The following is a 19,678-nucleotide window of genomic DNA, read 5'->3' as shown; positions in this document are numbered from 1 at the left end:
CGTGCAGAACTCAGCACCCGTCTCAGCACACCGAGCCCCCAAGATTCTCCATTTCCAGCCTCACTCGCAGCAGGAGGACAAACGCTGCAGCTTCGGCCTGCCAGCAGAGCTCCAGCTGCACTAACAAATTGGTCTGCTCTCCTCAAACCGTCCCTCCACCATCTCGGTGCTGTGTGTCTGGAGCTAGGGAGAGGCAGCCGGCGGCCTCTCCTCGTGCTTCGTGGCCGCCGAGCACTGCCCAATATAGCTGTCCCATGGGCGGCCGGCACCCATGCCCGGCCTCGGACGGGAGGCAGCGCGCAGGGCGGTCTCCAAGCCCATTCCCACACAGTTTCTCCGCCGATAACATCTCTGGGGGGCGTCGCCCCGTCGGGTACGTCATCCCCACACCGGAGCACGCACCCAGCACGGGCTCCCCTCCACTCCCACTCGGGTGTCAGCTCGCGAGCCCGGGTTGCAGACGGTTTTCTGCCGCCCTCCGCCCCGCAACCCGGGGCCGCTCTCCCCCGGCCGCACCGCGACGCCCCGTTCCTCTGCCGCCGCCTCCTGCCCGGCCGTACCGCTGCGGCGGGGCCCCTCGTTGGGAGGGGCCGTCCTGGGCCCGCCCCGCCGTCGAGCCGGGAGCGCCGTGCAGCCGGGCCCGGCCCGGCCCCGCGGGGGTGGCGGAGTGGAGGGGGAGGGCCGGGGGCGCCCGGCGGCGCGGAGCCGCTCCCCGGGAGCCGCGTGGAACAGCAGCGCCTGCGTGCAGCGGAGGCTCTGAGACTGTCGGCGGCGCGGAGCTTCCGGAGCGGGGGTCCCGTCCCGTCCCGTCCCGTCCAGACCCGTCCCGTCCCGCCGCTCGCCATGGGCCGCCTCCCGCTCTACCTCTGCTGCTGCCTCGGTAGCTCTCGCCCGGCCCCGCTCCCTCTCTTATTCGCTCTCCCGCAGCCGTCGGGGCGCGTGGAACCCCGGTCCGGCGCGGGGGGGGCTGCGCTGGGCTCGTCCTGACGGCGCTGTCCCCTGCTCTCCCTTCTCTCCCGCAGCGCTCCGGGTCGCGGCGGCTCAGGAGCCCGAGTACAGCTACGGCTGCGCCGAGGGCAGCTGCTACCCCGCCACCGGCGACCTCCTCATCGGCCGCGCCGCCCGCCTCTCCGCCTCCTCGACGTGCGGCCTCCGCCAGCCCGAGCCCTACTGCATCGTCAGCCACCTCCAGGTGAGCGGCGCCGTGCCGAGCCCCGGGGGGAGCAGCTCCCCGGGAGGACCGGGGAGCCCCGCGCCATCGGAGCCCCGTTGCGAAGCGGCCCCGTGCCGTGAGGCGAGTCGGTGAGACGGAACGGGCCGCCGTGAGTTCCGTCAGTGCTTTTCCTTTATTTCACCCTTGTACGGAGCCGTCTAGACAGCTTCCTGATTGCAAGTGGTCTGTAGTGCTCGGCCGCTGCGCCCGTAACATAATTAAACTTATATGGGCTGCGACGGACGGCACGCGAGTCGGGCTGTCGGGTCCATCTGTGGGAAACACAAAGGCCGTTGCTGCTTAAGCTTAAAAGATCTGCGTTCAGCGGAGATGGAGGATAGGAATGGAATTTCGATAATAGGCAGCTCGGTTATACGGAAAGTAAGGAGATAGCCCCGGGGCAGGGCTGCTGCAGACACAATGGCAGATTCTGCCACTCTGAAGGAGCACCGCTCCCTCCTGTGCCCGCAGTTACCCAACCCTCCCCCCACCGGGTCTCGCCACGCTGCTGGGGGTGACGCCGGGCTCAGCACTGGGGTCAGAGTCCTAGGGCATCGGCACCCTGCTACAGCCAAGTAACAAAGGCGCTTTGTTGGCTTCTGCCATCCCCAAAATGCCGAGGTGCCGAGGTGCGATTTATATCCAGAAACACCATTTCGGCAGTTGAAATATGCCCATGTTACTGATGCCAGTCCCACTCCAGTGTCTGTCTGATGTGTGTGTGCCTACTCCTAAGATCTGCCCGGCTGCGGGTGTGGGAGCATCCCTTCGGTGCCATGGGGCCAAGCAAGACCAGTTGCTATGGCACGTGTGGCTTTGCAGCTGCTCAGGGACAGGGATGAAGTCGGTGAGATGGAGAGTTGGCTTGGCACAGACCTGGTGCCCTGGTGTGGTGAGAAGTGCTTGTCCAGCTTCCCAAGTGGTACATGACACGCTTGCACCCACTGGGCTTTTTTTGTAGGCTGTGCAAGCTGGCTTTGTGGATACAGCTTGGGATTGCAGTCTGGAGTGAGGTGCTGTTAGAAGCCTGAAAAGTTGGATTCAGAGAGGGGAGAGGGGACACTGGTTGCTGAATGCCCTCTGCATGCACAGGAGATGACTCCAAATGTGAAGAACTCACGTCCCCAAGTGAGGCTCCTAAGAGCCAGGGCTATTTCACACATATGGCTTTGTGTGCACATGTTTCAGTTCAGGGATTTCTGGAGATGCTGCCTCTGGTTGGGAGCTCTTCTGCTTGCTGGCAGGGATTTCCTGAGCCTTGAAGCTTAGGTAGAAAGCATACCACCCATAAAAGTACAGTTTATGGAATTCCTGGCATATTTTCCGTTTGGCATTTTGCATCACTTTATAAAGGTAAATACACTTATCAATTAATTGAGAAACAAAGCACCACACCTTCGATGCCTCCCAAAGGCAAAATGTGTGGAATGTAGTATGAATGAAAAATACTCTTATCTGCAGGAAACAACTATTGCCCGTGGATAAAATCGGTAATGCTGGTTATCTTGTTGTTCCAGGAGGACAAAAAATGTTTCATATGCGATTCTGAGGACCCCTTCCATGACACTCTCAATCCCGACAGCCATCGCATTGAGAACGTGGTCACCACATTCGCTCCAAATCGTCTGAAGCTTTGGTGGCAATCGGAAAATGGTATGCAGTGCAGCTGGCAGCTCGGTCTCAGGCGCTCTCCCTTTGTCTGCGGTACCTCCGTGTTTGCTGTTAGCTCAGGGCTGCTAATTACTGCTGAGGGAAGGATCACGCTGTTAGCTGAGAGCTGAGTAAAACGCTGCTTTTGTGCGTCGTGGAGCGGCTGCAGATCCGTAACAAAACCCCGTGAGCCCTCCAGGAGTGTTGGAAAGAGCTCTCCCGCCGCTAGTGAGAATCCTTTCCTAAAAAGAGAAGTTTCCCAGAGCGGCTCCAGGCCCGTCTCGTGTCTGGGCAGGAGAGCAGAGCAGCCTTCCAGCAGTGCAGAACCTGGGCAGCGCTGCCAAGGAAGGGCTCACTGCGGGGCTTCCCCGCACTGCCGGGACTGCAGGCTGCTGTCCTGCTGCCACGAGCCTGGGTTCCTGCTCTCACGTGCCGAACGCTTACACTAATACCAGAAATGAGCCGGCAAGCTAAAAAAATTCAACAATTTGAATGTTTGTTTGGTGGCCTTTATTTTATTTTTTGCCCTTCCTCTGCCCTTCTGGCTTTTATGGTTCTGCTTTTGGCATGCTTTTCTATAGGAAGCAAGGCATCTAGATTTTCATCCTGCTCTAAAGCCAGATGGACAGGATGGGATTTCTGCAAATGTGCTGGCAGGAGCTATCTGACTCTGTTAGAATAACATGGTAATATTTGTAACATTTCTGTTGCTCAGTAGAGAAAATTTTTCCCTAAGTCCTTTTTAACCGTATTTTAACCATATACATCAGACTCGTCCCTACTGGTTCTCTTCTAGCATTCCAAATAATTCATGTTTTTTGCAACAGGCTTGGCAGCATCCACACAGAAAAGTTCTTAGCTCATAAGGTCATGAAAATGTCCTTCAACAATGAAAAACAAATGATCCTTTCTGTCCAATTCATGTTTTTCCCCATTCAGGCATGCAACTGGAGGGTACAGTGCTGTACACTGTACGTCAAGTCACAACTGGTTGAAAATTTAAGCACTTTGTTGGTTTATTCTTTTCATTTTTATCCTTCCTCCTCTCTGTAAATCTCACTTGATTTTTTTTTAATATTTCTGACTGCAGTGTGGTTAGTACCCCGCTGTTTTGAGAAGTCTTTTGCTTGACAAAATAATATTTGCAACTTGTTCTTTCTGTACAGAGTCCTTGACCATAGGTAGTCACACTGCACCACTTGAAAAACTTTTTGCTTGTCATGATTTCCAAGCCCCTGTGATTGCAAAGCAGGGCTGGGATGGCTAGTTTGGGAGTACGTAAAAAAAGATACTTTAAAGAAACAGTTCCTGTGTCCAGATGGACAGGAGAGTCCAGAGTGAGCGAAAAAAGGTGGGAAGCACTCCCCACGAGGTGAGATGCTGGATGTCAGGACTGCAGAGGCTCACAGCTGGTGTGCTGCTCTGCAGCTGCAGTGTGTGCAGACTGCCTGGGGCTGGGCTTGGTGTCCTCACTCCTGCCAGCCTCTGAGCACTGAGCTATGGGTTGGCCGGGTCCTATAGCTACCATTGTCCCACATCTGGTGCTGTTAGTCACATTACAGTCTGAAATAAAGGCAGTGCAGGCTCATGCTTTGGGTACAGCATGTTTTTGCAAGTGATGCACAGCAATCCCATGTGTAATGCAGGTCCGTAGTGTCTCCTTGTAACTCGTTAATGCATTATATCCCTCTTTGACGTTAGAGTCAAGTGGTGAAGAAGAGAATCCCAGTGTCACCAGAGCATAGAGCCTTGGTGAAATACTGATGCAGAGGCTGGCAAGTGTCTTTGCTTGCTGCACAGTTCCTTTTCTCTGCTCTTGCAGGTCTGGAGAATGTGACAATCCAGCTGAACCTGGAGGCTGAGTTTCATTTCACTCATCTCATCATGACCTTCAAGGTAAGGATGCTGCAGCCTTACCTGTGGTGTGAGCTCTGCACAAAGCCCCATGCGTCTCATAAAGACAGAGACAAGAGAGTCCTTCACACTCTTTTGGTGTTTGGGACATGGGCTCGGTGTGAGTTGGTTAGCCTGATTTTCAGATTTGTCAACCATTAACTTCTGAAGTCGCTCAGCTGTGACTGTGTGGCTTGTGTTGTGCTTAAACATCAAGTGTGTGAGGCTGCAGAAGGAGTCAAAATCCAGGTCATTTGTCTCTGTGGTGGTTGTGTGTATAGAAGATCATTAGCTAGGTCATTTAGAAGTGAGGATTTTTCTTTAAAAAGAAACTGGCTATGTTATCAGCTTTCATTTGGCAAATGGGAAGGTCTTCAGGAAGAAGGAACATCTGTACACAGAGTGTCTTTGTTTCTCGCCAAACAGATGTCTTGGAATGGCAGATTATGTCCTGTACATCCTAAATCACAGGCAAGTGCTAGCAGCAGCCTTCAGCTCGGTTTAGGGGCTGCAGTTCCTGCAAGGCTAAATCTCCGCTCTCTACATGTAGACAAATCTCTTAATTTATGCAGAAGTAGGGGTTGGAAGGAGATCTAGTCCGACCTTCCTGCTATAGCAGGTCCCCTATGATAGGTTGCACAGAAAAGTGTCCACATGGGTTTTAATGATCTCCAAGGAAGGAGAATCCACAGCATCTCTAGGCAGCTTGTTCAATTACCTCTGCTGGATTCTCTCTAGAACATCCCTGTCATTCTTGCACTGAGTAGCCCAGAACTGGGCACAGCATTCCAGCTGTGGCCTCAGCAAGGCAGAGCAGAGAGGGAGGATCACCTCCTTTGACCTGCGTGCTGTGCTGATTTTAACGCACCCCAGGAAATCATCGGCCTTGTTGGCTGCAAGGGCACACTGCTGGCTCATGGCCAACCTCCTGTTCACCCAGGTCCTTTCCTGCAGGGATCGGCTTTCCAGGAGAGAGGGTTAGTTTTTCTTGTGAAATCAGCTTGTTTTTCTGACAAGTAGTGGCTGAGGTGGTCCCCTCTGGTCACCACTGCGTGTCCCCAGCAGTGAGGGTTCCCTCAGGAACCCCAGCCTGGTGCTGCTGGGCTCATTGGGTGCTTGGTCAGGAGGAAGACCAGGGGGAAAAACAATTTTAGTGGTGACTTGTTGGCTTTGTGTGGAAGGCTCTTGAGCTGCATTACCTCTGGTTGGCTTCATTTTCTGTTGGGTGAGGTACCAATTTGTGAGGAGGGTGATATTTTCAGCCAAGAAGCAGAAAAAAAAATTGTTTCCAACCATGACTGAGATGTTTTTGTGCTTGGCTCCTTGATGGCTTTCTCTGAATCCATGCTCTTAATGATGTGACGTATGGCTCTTCTTGATGCAAGTCAGGTATTGATATCTGCATTCTGAAATGCAATTGATTGAAACATTGTTATCACAGGCCCGTGAGGTTTTCTCTGCAGAAGATGGGAGAAGGTATGGCAAGGAAGAAGGCTGTGCTGCTTTTCACAGGCAGTGGAAAAAATTCCTTTGTCTCTGGAGCCCTGCTTTAATCTCTAGTTTTGAGAAAGGATTTGAAATCTGAGAAACTTTAAGTTTGGGCACTTAACTGCTTGATCACTGAATGCAGTCTTTTCTAAAGATAGATGATCTTTGATTTGATGTGCATTATGTTGAAGATCTGCCTCTGAACAGAAAGTAGGATATCAGCGGTGAAGGGTGAAAGGGCAAATACTCTCTACAGAGGGAGGACAGATGAAAATCCGGATATGTTGATTTCTCACAGTTAGAAGTGCTCAATGTAAATGCGAGTAATAGTTAACAAAATACAACCTCCTTTGGTTTTCTCATTACTAGACATTCCGCCCTGCTGCAATGCTGATAGAAAGATCATCTGATTTTGGAAAAACATGGCAAGTATATAGGTATTTTGCATATGACTGTGAGAGCTCATTTCCTGGGATTTCAACTGGACCCATGAAGAAGGTGGATGATATCATCTGTGATTCCCGATACTCCGACATTGAGCCTTCAACTGAGGGAGAGGTCAGAGGTTTTTTTTTCAAATGCTTCTTGCGTAGACTTCTTCCATAGAAATTCAGATTCCTTGAGCCTTCTGTTGTACTGTTTTTCCCCAGGTCATATATCGTGTTTTAGATCCTGCTTTCAGAATTGAAGATCCATACAGTCCAAGAATTCAAAGTATGTATGCACTTATCTTCTAGGCTTGTTTGGAAGTACTTCTGTACTTATGTACTATTTTGAAAAGCAGCAATCCACAATCAGTGTCAAACATTAGCCCTCATAATAATTTTGAAGTCATATGAATGCATTCCTGGTATGACTTCTTTTCCTGACTCAGTGATCTACTGGGAAATAGCAGTCGGTGTCATCAGCTCATGTGGTCAGTCTTACCCACTTTGTTGTAGTTGGTTCTTTCCTTATTGCTGAGGAAAAGAGTTTTGTTTAAAGATTCCCCTCTGCAAAATACACGCAATCACCAAGAGAAGCCTTGGAGTGTTAGGCTGTAATTGTACAGTTTTCAGAAAGCAAAGAATCAGAACTACAAATGTACTTGGATCATTTTGCATTTTGAGATAAAATCAAGGGTGTTGTGTTTTGTATTATAGAATTTAGAACATCTGAATCATGACTTTTGAGTGACTGGCCTTAGTAAATCTGCGTAGCTGGTCCACACAGACATGACCATAAACCAAAAATGCAGGCGTGTAGAGTCATTGCAAGCAAGGAAAGCAGAGATATGTACAGACCTGTTGCTGTAGTGTAGTCAAAGTTTAACCTCTTGGCATTTGGCTTGAGTAGGGAATGGTAGTGCTTGGCTTTAAAGTTGACCTCTAATTTCATTTTCCTTCTTAGTTTCAGTTCACATCCTTCTGAGTAAAGTTAACTGTAGTAGAAGAAAATATCTGAACGAGAAGAGCGTCTGGTAGTTGCTATATTGGTTGAATGTTTTAACCCAGATTTTTAAAACAGAGGCTGCTTTCATCAGCTTATTAAATTTGCTGGGAAAGTTGGATGTATAAGAAAAAAGAATATATTTGTGTCTTATTTGCATCTTAGATTTTTATTCAAAAGACTCATAACTCTTAAAGCTCAAAGTCAGCAGTTGCTTAATACTGATCCCCTCCCTTTCTCCTGCTGTCCACATCTTACACTTGGAACCCTAAAGTGTCCAGAGAACCAGTCTCTCATCTGGTGGAGACTGGTGTACGTGCCTTTAATATTTGAGCTCTTGCCTGTGTATGCCTATAGTAAAACAAGCTAGTATTTTTATTTAAGCTTAAACTAGCTTACACAGTATCAGCCTGCAATAAGTTACTGTCATTTTTAGAAGTGGGGAATATGAAGTGATGTGATACGTAGCAAGTAAGAGCTGAAATTAAACCTGATCTAATCTGCCCATAGGAAGTGTGTTTGGGAAGTCACTGCTGGCTTCCTCCCATTCAGTACAGTATCTGGTAAATAACTCCAAAACATGTTTTTCTGGTGTCCCTGCAGACCTGTTGAAGATCACAAATCTAAGAGTCAAGTTCACCAAGCTGCACACACTGGGAGATAACCTCCTGGATTCAAGGATGGAGATCAGGGAGAAGTACTATTATGCCATTTATGACATGGTGGTGCGTGGGAACTGCTTCTGCTATGGCCACGCCAGTGAGTGTGCGCCGGTAGAGGGCTTCAATGAAGAAGTGGAAGGAATGGTGAATATTACCACTTTTCTCCACATAAGCTGTTCCTGATTGTGGGTTTTGATTTGTTTTGTTGTTTTAAAGCAATATGGAAACAATGAGGTGAAATTGTGATAGGAGAAATTTGAGTTCCTCTCCACTCTTCCCTTACCAACAAGAAAACCATTGAAGTCATTCTTTAACAGCAAAGCTATTATCTGTCCTTCCTGACATTAATCAAGCACAGAGAGCTTAGATTCAGTGAAATAGTTTTAGCATTCATTTTCTAATTATTTTAAAGAACTGGTGAAATTAAAAGGCAGGAAGGTAGAAAGGGAGTGTTTCTGTAAGGAGCAGGAGATGGGTGTGTGCTGACATCGTTGACCTAAAACTGAAGAGTGGCCTTAGGGAAAGAAACACTTTCATGAATCAAACAAGAGCTGCATTTGTATCAGTCTTTATCAGCTGAGAAGCAATTTGCATAGTTGCAGCCCTGATTAACTAACAGCAAGCTCTGTAGGAAAATTCTGATTGCTGCCTTGTGTGCCGTTGTCTGAGTGTCCCATCCCTTCTTGGTTCTGGGTTTCCCCGTGATTTTTGCCTAATGAGCAATAATAGCAGGCGTGTTAATGAGTGAGTTATTAACTAGATGAAAATGTGGAGGCATGGGGGAAAGCTGTGTGCTTGCCTTAGGGGTTGCAGGATATGGATATTCTCCATTGCTCCATGTTCTCTGCCAGGGTCTCCACCTGACAGAAGCCCTTTACCTTAGAATTGTGGCTCCGGTGCTGGTAGTCCACATCACTGAAGGCAGTGGCTGTCACACCAACACTGTCTGCTCAGTGCTTGTGTGTTAATGACAAAGTCTTGGCCTGATGGATGAAACCCATCCAAGATGTGGTTATCTTTCCTTTGAGAAGCAAGGTGTGGCAGCAGTGGGCTAGAACTGACATGCTGATATAACTTGATGCATGTTAATATCTAATTAACAGCTAATAAACAGCTAATTACTAGCTCTAACAGGCTTTTGTGACTATTTAGTGGAACTGTGCTCCCCTTGTTTGTACCTGAAAGCATTTATTCATGCATGAGTTCCAGTAAGGGAAGGACTTATGTTTGTTATGAGGACATTCTTAACATAAGCAGGAAGGAGACACTTCTGTGGCCCTTCATTTCCACTTACCTGCATTATATGCATTATAATGCAAAGACTCCAGAAGTATTTCCACCCATTATATTTTGAGTGAATTGGAGGAGGAGCGTGTTTTTTTTCTCCACTTTCCCTAATAATCAACTATTTCTTCAATTTTATATATATATATATTTTATTTTAATGACAGGTCCACGGGCACTGCATGTGCAGGCATAATACCAAGGGCTTGAACTGTGAGCAGTGTTTGGATTTCTACCATGACTTACCTTGGCGACCTGCCGAAGGCCGCAATAGTAACGCATGCAAAAGTGAGTTTGGGTCAAATGCAAATCTAAAGCCTGGTGTTGCTCGCTTTTAGCATTATGCATCATTGTGTGAGCAACTTGTGGAATTTGTGACGACGGGTAAAGTTCTGCGTATTCTTCAGTTGACTCATCTCCTCTGAGGCTACTCTCGATGTTCATCTTTGTCACAGAATGTAATTGCAATGGCCACTCCGCACAGTGCCACTTCGACATGGCCGTGTACATGGCGACAGGGAACACCAGCGGGGGGGTGTGCGACGAGTGCCAGCACAACACGGTGGGGCGCAACTGCGAGCAGTGCAAGCCCTTCTACTTCCAGCACCCGGAGAGAGACCTGCGGGACCCCGACGTCTGCGAGCGTAAGGATGGCCCTGTGCCTGGCGGGATGGATGTGGGGTCTGGGTTGTGGTCCTCGGGGCTTGCTGTGGGAGATTTGGGATTTATCATAGCTACTGCTCTCTTCCCCACCCTTCCTTCATCCCAAAGATCCTGGAAGGGAGCTTGGAGGTTAGCTTGGAGGAGTTGAGTGAGTTGTTTCTTTTCTTCAAGAATCTGCAAATGTATTTGGTGGCTTCATGCTCAACTTGTGTCATTTCTACTCCTTGTGGTAACCATACTCTATGCAGCAGCTGAGTTTACATTATTCAGTGTGAGACTTGGCCTTTTCTGTTGTAGCAGTCAACAAAACGTGTGCAATGCTTCCTTCTTAGCTTGTAATTGTGACCCAGCTGGCTCCCAAAATGGTGGCATATGCGATCGCTACACTGACTTCTCTACCGGCCTCATTGCTGGCCAGTGCCGCTGTAAATTATTCGTCGAGGGGGAACGTTGTGATCTCTGCAAAGAAGGTTTCTATGGACTGAGTGCCGATGACCCAGCGGGCTGTCAATGTGAGTAAAAACATATGTTCCTTTATGTGGGATCAAAAGCTCTTTGAGGTGCTGCTAGCCCTGGGAGAGGGTGGTTTTGTGGGGTTGTTTTTCTTTTCCTTTGTTTCATGTTTTGCTAAAGAAAAAAAACATTCTTGTGGATCTGCTGTAGCTTGGAGTCCACTCTCTTCTAAAACTCATCTCCCCAGCTGGTCCTGGGGAATACGTGCAGTGGAAATAGCAGAATCCTATCTCTTTTTAAGTCTCTAAGCCAGAGGAGTTTTACTGGGATGGGTGGTAGTCAAAGTGTGCAATTAATCTCTGACCTGGGAAATTAGGGGAAACTTTAATATAAATATTTAAATTGGATACTGTAGCTGAAATCCTGTGTTTTGACCTGCCTGTTTGTATTTCCCAATCCAGCTTGTGCATGTAATCCTCTGGGTACCCATCCTGGAGGGAATCCTTGTGATTCAGAGACAGGAAACTGCTATTGTAAGCGCCTGGTGACAGGAAAGCAGTGCAATCAGTGCCTGGTAAGTAGATTACTGTAAGAATAATGAGGAGACACTGGTGTGAAGGATGCTAGCAAGCAGGCGCCTGGTGTGTGGGCTGGTGTCAAGAGCCATGGAGCTGTGTTACAGGGAGGGAGTTATGTGCTGAGGGTGAGTTGAGGCAGGTGAGAGCATCTGGAAATTAATTCCTGTTACTTCAGTGTGTCCAAGGAGTAAGATGTTAGGATAACTGTTGTAGTTGCTCTGCGATAATGTGGGTCTGGGGCAGTTCTGCCTGAGCCCTTGTTGGGATGAAAGGTAAAATGGACTGAGAAGCAAAAGATAAGATTTTCTATACTGGGCATTTCTTAGACAGGGATTAATTGCTACACATACATTTCCATACAATGTTTGTGTGTGCTGGAGTGTTATAGAAACATGCTGTCAAATAAAGGGATATGTTTGTATAAACACTGACAGGCTCTCTTATCTGACAGTAAACTATGGAAAAGCTAAACAAGGCTGTCTGTCTTTCTTTCCGCTGAGCAAGCCATAGAGGAACAGCCCTACACGGACATAGCCCAGCACAAAGCCCTGCTGGCCCTTATGCTGCTCTCTGCTTGGGTGCAGTGAGCTGGGCTGCAGTTCTGAAGCCCTTTGTGGGTCGGTAGCCTGCACCCAAACTGGTTTCAATGATGAAGTGAAGTAAAGGAGATTGAGTCCTTTGGAAGTTATTTTTTAAAGCTTGGTGGAAAAAGGTTTTATTTCTCAAGCCCCTGGGCCACTTGGAAGAATGGAGGAGAGCAGATGAAGGAGTTTTGTTGATGGTTGTGGCTTTTCAAGAGGCCAACCAAGAGTGGCTCACATTGTGCGCTGCAGAATGTGGCTGTGGGGTGGATGTGATTACATCAGTGATATCTCGTCCTGCAGCCTGAGCACTGGGGTCTGAGCAATGACATGGATGGATGTCGACCCTGTGACTGCGACCAGGGAGGAGCACTGCATAACAAGTGAGTTCCAACCCCAGTCCTCTCCCGTAATCATTCACCCCAGTGAGGTTTGCCCCATTTGCAATCACAACACCTTCATATTTTCTGGAGGACAGTGCTTGGGATCATCTTTCTGCTCCTGTGTGCGGAAAGCGGCAGATCTTGATTGCTGCAGGGGGTGGTAGAGGCATCTGCTCTGAGCTGGCTCTTGGTCTGGCCCGCACGTTGGTCCTTTAGCCAGTCTGTCTGTCTGTTCATCAGCGCTGGAGAAGCATGCCAGTGGTACAGTACTGCTGCACTGCTCCTGCAGCATTGCATGGGGCAAGTAGGTCTGCACATGTCCATTGAGGAAGTGGTGGTTGTTCAGAAACTTGGGTTTTGGAGATGCATCCATTAGTAAGAGTATGGGAAGCCCTGGCTTATATACCTGTCAGCGCAGGGATTTCAGGTAACCAGACCAGTACTCTCATCAGAGCAGGTTTCCCTACATTGGATGCGTGGCTTTTCTACAGCGACATATTTCTGTGCTATCTTCTGTCCTTCCTTCCCTCTACAAACCCTTTGAAATAGCTTACTTTTGTCTGAAACCACAGCAGTTTCCCAAGGGAGTGGATTGATGCCACTCTCCTGGGCTTTTTCCCCTCTGCTGCTTGCAACACCTGGACAACCACACCTTGCCCCAAACTCCTTTCCATAAGAAGCACAGAGGTTGCAGCTTGGGCACTGGAGCTGTTAACATCCCCAGAGGGGAAACTTTCTTGCTCCCCTTCTGGAACACTTTGGCATCTGAAAGCAAACACTGTTGAAGTATATCTCCATAGTTTCAAAACTGAGTTCAGGTATAAACTACTTTCAAACTTAAAAAAGCCTGGAGATTTTCCATGGGAACACAGAAGGTTTTGATTTCAGAAAAGGTTTCTATATTAAATTGAAATATAAGGAAAGGAACATTTTTATTGGACCAAGAAACCTTTCTATGAAAAAGTATGACCAGACCCCATCAAAAATAAAACTACCCCTGAGTTCTTCATAATGCAGAGCAGACACTGGGAGCAGTGAAGCTACAAAAGGTCATTTTGAAATAAAGCTATACAGGGAAAATGTCTTGTTACAAAGGGAATGGACAGACCTTCTCCATCCCTCCAGCAGTGTCTCAGTCTGTCCCACATCTTTGTGTTCATCCAAATCTGAATAAGCTGTGTGTGGTTCTGCCCTGAGCAGAGCTGCCTATGGGCAGCCTTTTGGAATGTGCTTTGCCAAGTACAAGAGCAGCTCAGCATCACAGGCATGCAGAGTCGTGCGTGTTCTTGCTCTGCCTAAGCCCAGATGAGCAGATAGCTGCATGCATGGCCTGCGAGCCTGGAGTTGAAGGACAGACTTGCCTGTTGGCTGTGTTTGGCTTTGTAAGCAAGCAAAGCACTCCCAGAACCGCTGTGTGGCCCCAGGGATCTGTAACATTCAATCCTCTCAATATCTAAACAGAAGAAACCACATGCAAGCTGTCTGTTGGAAATGGTCCTGCCCTGTGCTCATTCCTCGCCTGTACCCAGGAGCACAGCTGGAGTGAACCATGGCTGTGCCTGGGACCAGGCTGATGTTCTGTCAGTGCAGATGAGGCAGCTCAATCTGTTGTAGCCAAGCTGTGCTGTACATTCACTGCTTTTCCGTTTTAGCTGCTCAAGTGAATCTGGCCAGTGTGAGTGCCGGCCCCACATGTTCGGACGTCAGTGCAACCAAGTGGAGCCTGGATATTACTTCATCTCACTTGACCACTACATCTACGAGGCCGAGGAAGCCAACCTGGGTCCTGTGAGTAGCAGCTGGAGTGTGCTGGTCTGTGGGAAAGCTCTGTTTCGCAATTTGAGTGTTGGAAAGAGGCTATTTTATAATGTCAGTGTTGCGCAAAGACAGTGTGGAATTGTGCCAGATGGAGCACTGCCTGCTCCTCCCTGTTTAGTTGTATCGATAAATAATGTAGTGTTTTGGGGCAGGAAACTCTCATTTTCCTTTTTTAATCTGTTTCTTTGATCATGACTATATAGTTCATTTTCTGTCTGCACCCTTCTTACCTATTGCATATGCACCCACCTCTCTTTGCCCTCTTACCTCGAGTGTGGTGGAATACCAATGCTGGATTTTCTTCTCAGTGTCGCTGACACCTGGAGGGAGCAGCATACTCATTCAAGCACTTTGCTGTGTGATTTAGAGTTTCTGTACATTAGAGACATTTTTTTAACTAATGACTAAATAAGTGGTTAATTGTGCAAAAAATTGATTTCTAAGTGATGTTACCTCCAGTTTGTTTTAGTCACTCATGAGTACATCAGGCTCTCTGGCTCCTTTCAATCCCTGAGCACACAACCTTGCTTCTAATTCATTTACAGAGGCCAGATGATTACATCGATTACTTTCGCCTCCAGCAAGGATAAGGGTCTTCTGCTGAGATAATGAGTGCTCTGAGGCACCAGATCCTAGTTTGCCTGAGGCACTGTTTCCTAATTTATTTGTTTCAGGCAGAATGTTAGGTTTCAAGCCAGGGCAGAGCATTTTGCCTGCTAGATATCTGAGCTAGATAGCATCAAGCACAGCTTGGCCAGCAGCAGGGTGTGCTTGCTGGCACGTGTTTGGGTGCATTTGTCTTCCCAGCTGGAGGGGCGGTGCTGGAGGTTCCAGGTATTTGGGGCAAGGAGCTCAGCCTGAAGAGCTGCCTCACCAAGCTGGGAGGTGAGCTGTTGCTTGGCTTTGCAAACCTGCAGAATAAACCATTTTAAACAATGCTGATACTGGGGAAATAAAACTTTGTTATTTATCTGGTGGTAGAATAAGATCTGAATGCTCAGGTATGGCCCCAGCACAAACAAAATGGTGTGGAGTTATAGGGGTTTTCAGGCAGTCACAGGTCCCTGTGCATAATCCCTGCACGCTCTCACTTATGTTCCGCCTGCAGTCCTTTGTGGGAACTCCATCCCTTTGTTCAAAGCCAAAGGGTAATAATTTATAGCTTGGCTCACTTCAAAGGGTGTGAGAATACATGAGGGGACATCCTGGAGTGACAGATATATTGACATTTCCTTTCATTTTATCCCTTTCTACTGAAGCAGCTTTCATAGGCATGCTCAGGATGTTGTTTTATAGCGAGAACTATTCATGGATGCAGATATATTTGAAACAGGAAATTTGAACATCACAGATTTCCCCTTTCTGTTAACTTTTTCCTCTTCTTTGCTTAGTATAAAGAGAAACATAAAAAACTGACATCTCAGACTCAAAGGAGTAGCCAGCATCAGCTTGGATGTTTAATGTCTAGAAATGTTTAGGATCTCTGTTACTTAGTGACACCCTGTTAATGACAGCTGTGACTTGCTTTCAGATGTTATCCCAAGCAGTGGTTTGGTTTGGCCTGGTCCAATGTAATCAGGAAGCAATTAGCACTCAGACTGGGAGTTAGCAGAGCAGTTTTGTGCCACTGCAGTAAATTCTACTGCTACAAATGTGGTGAGAAAGTTATTACAGCAGTCCAGTTACATCCTGCATTGGTGCAAATCATACATTTGTGTAGGGTCAACTAGATGCTGTAGGTGGTCAGTGAGTTACTCCCAGCAAGATTTTAGATTTTATTTCGCACAATAACAGGTAAGTGGGTGAAGACTTGTGCAGAGTTGTTTTATCTTTCTTTCCATCAGTACACAGTCACATAGAAGGTGTCATATAGAAGGTGTCTCTGCCCATGACAGGGAGTTGGAACTAGATGATCTATAGGGCCCCTTCTGACCCCAGCCATTTTTTGAATGGGTAGGCAGTGGTGTGCATACACACGTGTTTAAAGGGGAGAGTTCATATTCTCTGGGATGCAAATGATGTGGCAGTCCAGGAGTAATTCATCAGTAGAACTTCATGTACTCATAAATTCTGTGTATTGGTACTAAAAGCTCTCTTTCCTGTTTCTGTAGGGAGTAAACATAATTGAGCGCCAGTCCACACAGGACCGCACGCCGTCGTGGACAGGCATAGGATTTGTGAGGGTCCCTGAGGGGGCATACCTGGAATTCTACATCGACAACATCCCCTACTCCATGGAGTACGACATCGTGATCCGCTATGAGCCCCAGGTGGGTCACTGCTCTCTGGCACCTGCTTGGTATCCCAGTGTATGGCCAATGGGAGCCCAGGGCTTCCTGGAAGCATCAAGACTGCAGGCAAGGATGGGAGCTCAGTTAAGTGTTTGAGATGCACAACAATGCAGGAGGATTTTTACTGTCTCTGCTATTATTTACTTCACAATTTTAAAAAGCGTCATTATTGTGTATTGCAACAGCTGTTTAATAAGCAAATTAAAAAGTGACAAATCCCCTCAGAACAGATTAGAATATGAATTTGATATCAGCCAGACAGACTTGCAATGAGTAGAAATGCTGTTACACACCTTAGGAGACAAATTGTCCATCTTGGATCTTGAACACCCGCTGCTAAGAGTTTGTGAATAGTTATTTTTGACTGTGGTGTTTCACAGCAGAGGGAGGTCAAGAGAAATACCCACAATAAAAGATGTTCCTTACCTAAAGTTTGGCAGCAGCTGACCGTGGAAAAAAGCTGGCTCAGGTCTGGTATGCAGATGTGAGGAGAGCAGAGGCTAAACCCCCCTTCCCCACTGATATCATGCTTTGAGTTGTGTTTTTTTAGGATGGAGAAGAGCTGGTGCTCAGGCAGAAGCTGGAGCTCCTGCATCTCCCTATCTCAGCCCAAGTCCACTGCCAGCAGATACCCTCAGTGGTGCTGGAGCTTCCGCCTCTTCCTCTCTGCAGCTGTTCCTTGCCTCACTGCTGGATGCTTCCAGGAACTCACAGCCTTTGCTTATCATTAATCAGCCTTTCTTTTTGACTTCACCAGTTGCCAGATCAGTGGGAAAAAGCTGTGATCACTGTGTCGTGCCCAGGCAAGATTCCCGCAGGTAGCCGGTGCGGCAACACAGTTCCTGATGATGATAATCAGGTTGTCTCATTGCCACCTGGCTCCAGGTTAGTATAACTGAGTAGACCAAAACCAGAAAAAAGGCCAGGTTGCAACTTGACCAAAAGCAGGCTGCTGTGAGGCATCTGTATCTTCATACCTTCCCCTGCAGTTCGGAATGAATTTGTCAAAGCGGTCTCAGTGCAGCTGAAATAAGTTGTCATGTTATCAGCTTGCCTTGGCCTCTATGAAAACGAAATTTAATTTCCAGTGGGTTATAAAAAATGAATTTAGTACTGTGTCTGTAGTCTCAATGCTTTTAAGTTTACTCTTGTTGTCTGAAAAAAAAAAAAAGGTGTTTGTACAGCCTGCGAGTGGACATCACTATTACTCTACCTTGCCGATAAGCTTTTCCGGTTCTGACTTGCACAAGCCTCCAAAACAGCTCCTTCACATTGTAGCTTTTGTTCTGCTCATTCTTGGCTGCTCGCCATTATCTCAATTGCTTTATGGGGGCCACCTGAAATGCCTTACAGTGCTGGTTGTTTCAAGTGAGAAATGTTTCCTGTTCTCAATCCAGATATGTTGTTCTCCCACGGCCAGTCTGCTTTGAGAAGGGGCTGAACTACACCATCCGCCTGGAGCTGTCCCAGTACTCCTTGGTGGAATCTGAGATGGAGAATCCCTACACACTCATTGACTCTGTGAGCAGAAATTTCCTGGGGGGTGCTCTGATGGAAAAGTGTTTTTAAATCCTGAAAGTTTGCGTTTTTTCTGGGGTGCAACTGTGTAAATTCAGAATGCTGCCTTAAGTAACAACTTCATAAGGCTGAATCCAGATTTTAAACAGACTTCTTCAGGCACAAAGCGTGCTTATTGCTCTTCTGTGCACATAGGCTTTGGTTGTCTTTTACTGGACCACAGAGCCGGACTTTTACAGTGCATCAGACTCTTTCTTCTGAATGGGTAGAATTGGTAGATAGGAAAACTGTGCCACAAAGACAGTGTAATAGTTCTCTATAATTGTTCTGTTGCTTTTCTTCCAATTTCTGTCTACCTGTTTGGTCTTTGGGCTAAAAAGCATAATGGGAAGTGGGACAGTAGCATATTTTCACAGTTTTGGTGGAGGCTATTTGTAAAAAAGTAACACAGTGCCTCTATGAAATTCTTCTATAGCTTGTCCTCATGCCGTACTGCAAATCACTGGAAATATTCACCGTGGGAGGCTCAGGTGAAGATGTGGTCACCAACAGCGCTTGGGAAACGTTCCAGAGATACCGGTGTCTGGAAAACAGCAGGAGCGTTGTGAAAACTCCAATGACAGATGTCTGCAAGAACATCATCTTCAGCATTTCTGCGCTGTTGCACGAGACCGCCTTGTGTACGTAACTACCTACTTAATAGAGCAGACTGCACCTGGAAGCTTGATGTTGCTTCCAGGTGTGCACAGGGAGCGTGGGGTGCATGTCCTGCGCCATGATGCTCACTGCCCTCGGTGCTTCTCTTTTTTCTGCCCAGCCTGCCAGTGTGACCCCCAGGGCTCACTGAGTTCAGTGTGTGACCCCAACGGAGGACAGTGCCAGTGCCGTCCCAATGTGGTTGGAAGACAGTGCAACAGATGTGCACCTGGCACCTTTGGATTTGGGCCGAGCGGATGCAGGCGTACGTGAGACGTCGTGCTCTGGGCTGGGCTGCTGATGGTAGAGCACTGGCCACCAAAACGCAGCCTCTTTCTTGCTCTCCTTGCAGCTTGTGAGTGCCACCTACGAGGCTCATACAACTCATTCTGTGATGCGGAGACGGGCCAGTGCCACTGCTTCCCCGGTGTGTATGGACGGCAGTGTGACCGCTGCCTGCCTGGATTCTGGGGCTTCCCCAGCTGCCAGCCCTGCCACTGCAACGGCCATGCCGATGACTGCAGCCCCTACACCGGGGAGTGCCTGCACTGCCGGGACCATACGGCTGGCCCCAACTGTGAGAGGTACTTGTGGCCTTACAGCAGTCACAGCCAGCAATGCTGTTGCTGTGAAATGCAGAATATGTGGGGGGAAGTGAGTCCTTATGCCAGAGGAGGAATGGAGGGGGGAACCACACTTCCCGTAGCTTCCTAAAAGACCTAAAAGATCATCTAGTCCCACTATCACACCATCACCACCATGCCCACTAAAACATGTCCCTAATTGCCTTATAGAATCATAGAATGGTTTGGGTTGGAAGGGACCTTTAAGATCATCTAGTTCCAACCCCCCCCGCTATAGGCAGGGATACCTCCCTCTAGATGAGACTGCTCACCCTTGAATGCCTCTAGGGTGGGAGCATCCGTAACTTCTATGGGCAATCTGTTCCAGCACCTTCACAGTAAAGAATTTCATCCTAATATCTTGTCTAAATCTACCCTCTTCCAATTTAAAGCCATTTCCCCTTAGTTTAAAGCCATCTACCCATTTTTTGGAAACCTCTGGGGATGGTGACTCCA

The 19,678-nt window shown here is 47.9% G+C and overlaps 1 protein-coding gene across 1 annotated transcript in view; it reads left to right on the top strand.

Moving 5' to 3' along the window:
• Positions 1 to 439: 439 nt before the first annotated feature.
• LAMB1 (laminin subunit beta 1) overlaps positions 440 to 19,678 on the top strand; it is a 48,162-nt gene continuing 28,923 nt past the window's right edge. Inside the window, exons 1-19 of the mRNA XM_085217394.1 lie at positions 440 to 880; positions 1,023 to 1,192; positions 2,731 to 2,866; positions 4,686 to 4,759; positions 6,614 to 6,802; positions 6,895 to 6,958; positions 8,276 to 8,478; positions 9,786 to 9,906; positions 10,074 to 10,262; positions 10,614 to 10,793; positions 11,196 to 11,308; positions 12,197 to 12,276; positions 13,929 to 14,064; positions 16,206 to 16,364; positions 17,143 to 17,270; positions 17,783 to 17,906; positions 18,379 to 18,583; positions 18,721 to 18,864; positions 18,952 to 19,183. Coding sequence (XP_085073520.1) covers positions 844 to 880; positions 1,023 to 1,192; positions 2,731 to 2,866; positions 4,686 to 4,759; positions 6,614 to 6,802; positions 6,895 to 6,958; positions 8,276 to 8,478; positions 9,786 to 9,906; positions 10,074 to 10,262; positions 10,614 to 10,793; positions 11,196 to 11,308; positions 12,197 to 12,276; positions 13,929 to 14,064; positions 16,206 to 16,364; positions 17,143 to 17,270; positions 17,783 to 17,906; positions 18,379 to 18,583; positions 18,721 to 18,864; positions 18,952 to 19,183 — 2,684 coding nt within the window. The 5' untranslated portion in view covers positions 440 to 843. The remainder of the gene's footprint in view (positions 881 to 1,022; positions 1,193 to 2,730; positions 2,867 to 4,685; positions 4,760 to 6,613; positions 6,803 to 6,894; positions 6,959 to 8,275; positions 8,479 to 9,785; positions 9,907 to 10,073; positions 10,263 to 10,613; positions 10,794 to 11,195; positions 11,309 to 12,196; positions 12,277 to 13,928; positions 14,065 to 16,205; positions 16,365 to 17,142; positions 17,271 to 17,782; positions 17,907 to 18,378; positions 18,584 to 18,720; positions 18,865 to 18,951; positions 19,184 to 19,678) is intronic.

Source organism: Meleagris gallopavo, chromosome 1, assembly GCF_905368555.1.
Source record: "Meleagris gallopavo chromosome 1, MGAL_WU_HG_1.1, whole genome shotgun sequence".
NCBI lineage: Eukaryota > Metazoa > Chordata > Aves > Galliformes > Phasianidae > Meleagris > Meleagris gallopavo.
The sequence above is the reverse complement of the archived record's forward strand: the minus strand, read 5'-3'. Positions and strand labels throughout refer to the sequence as shown.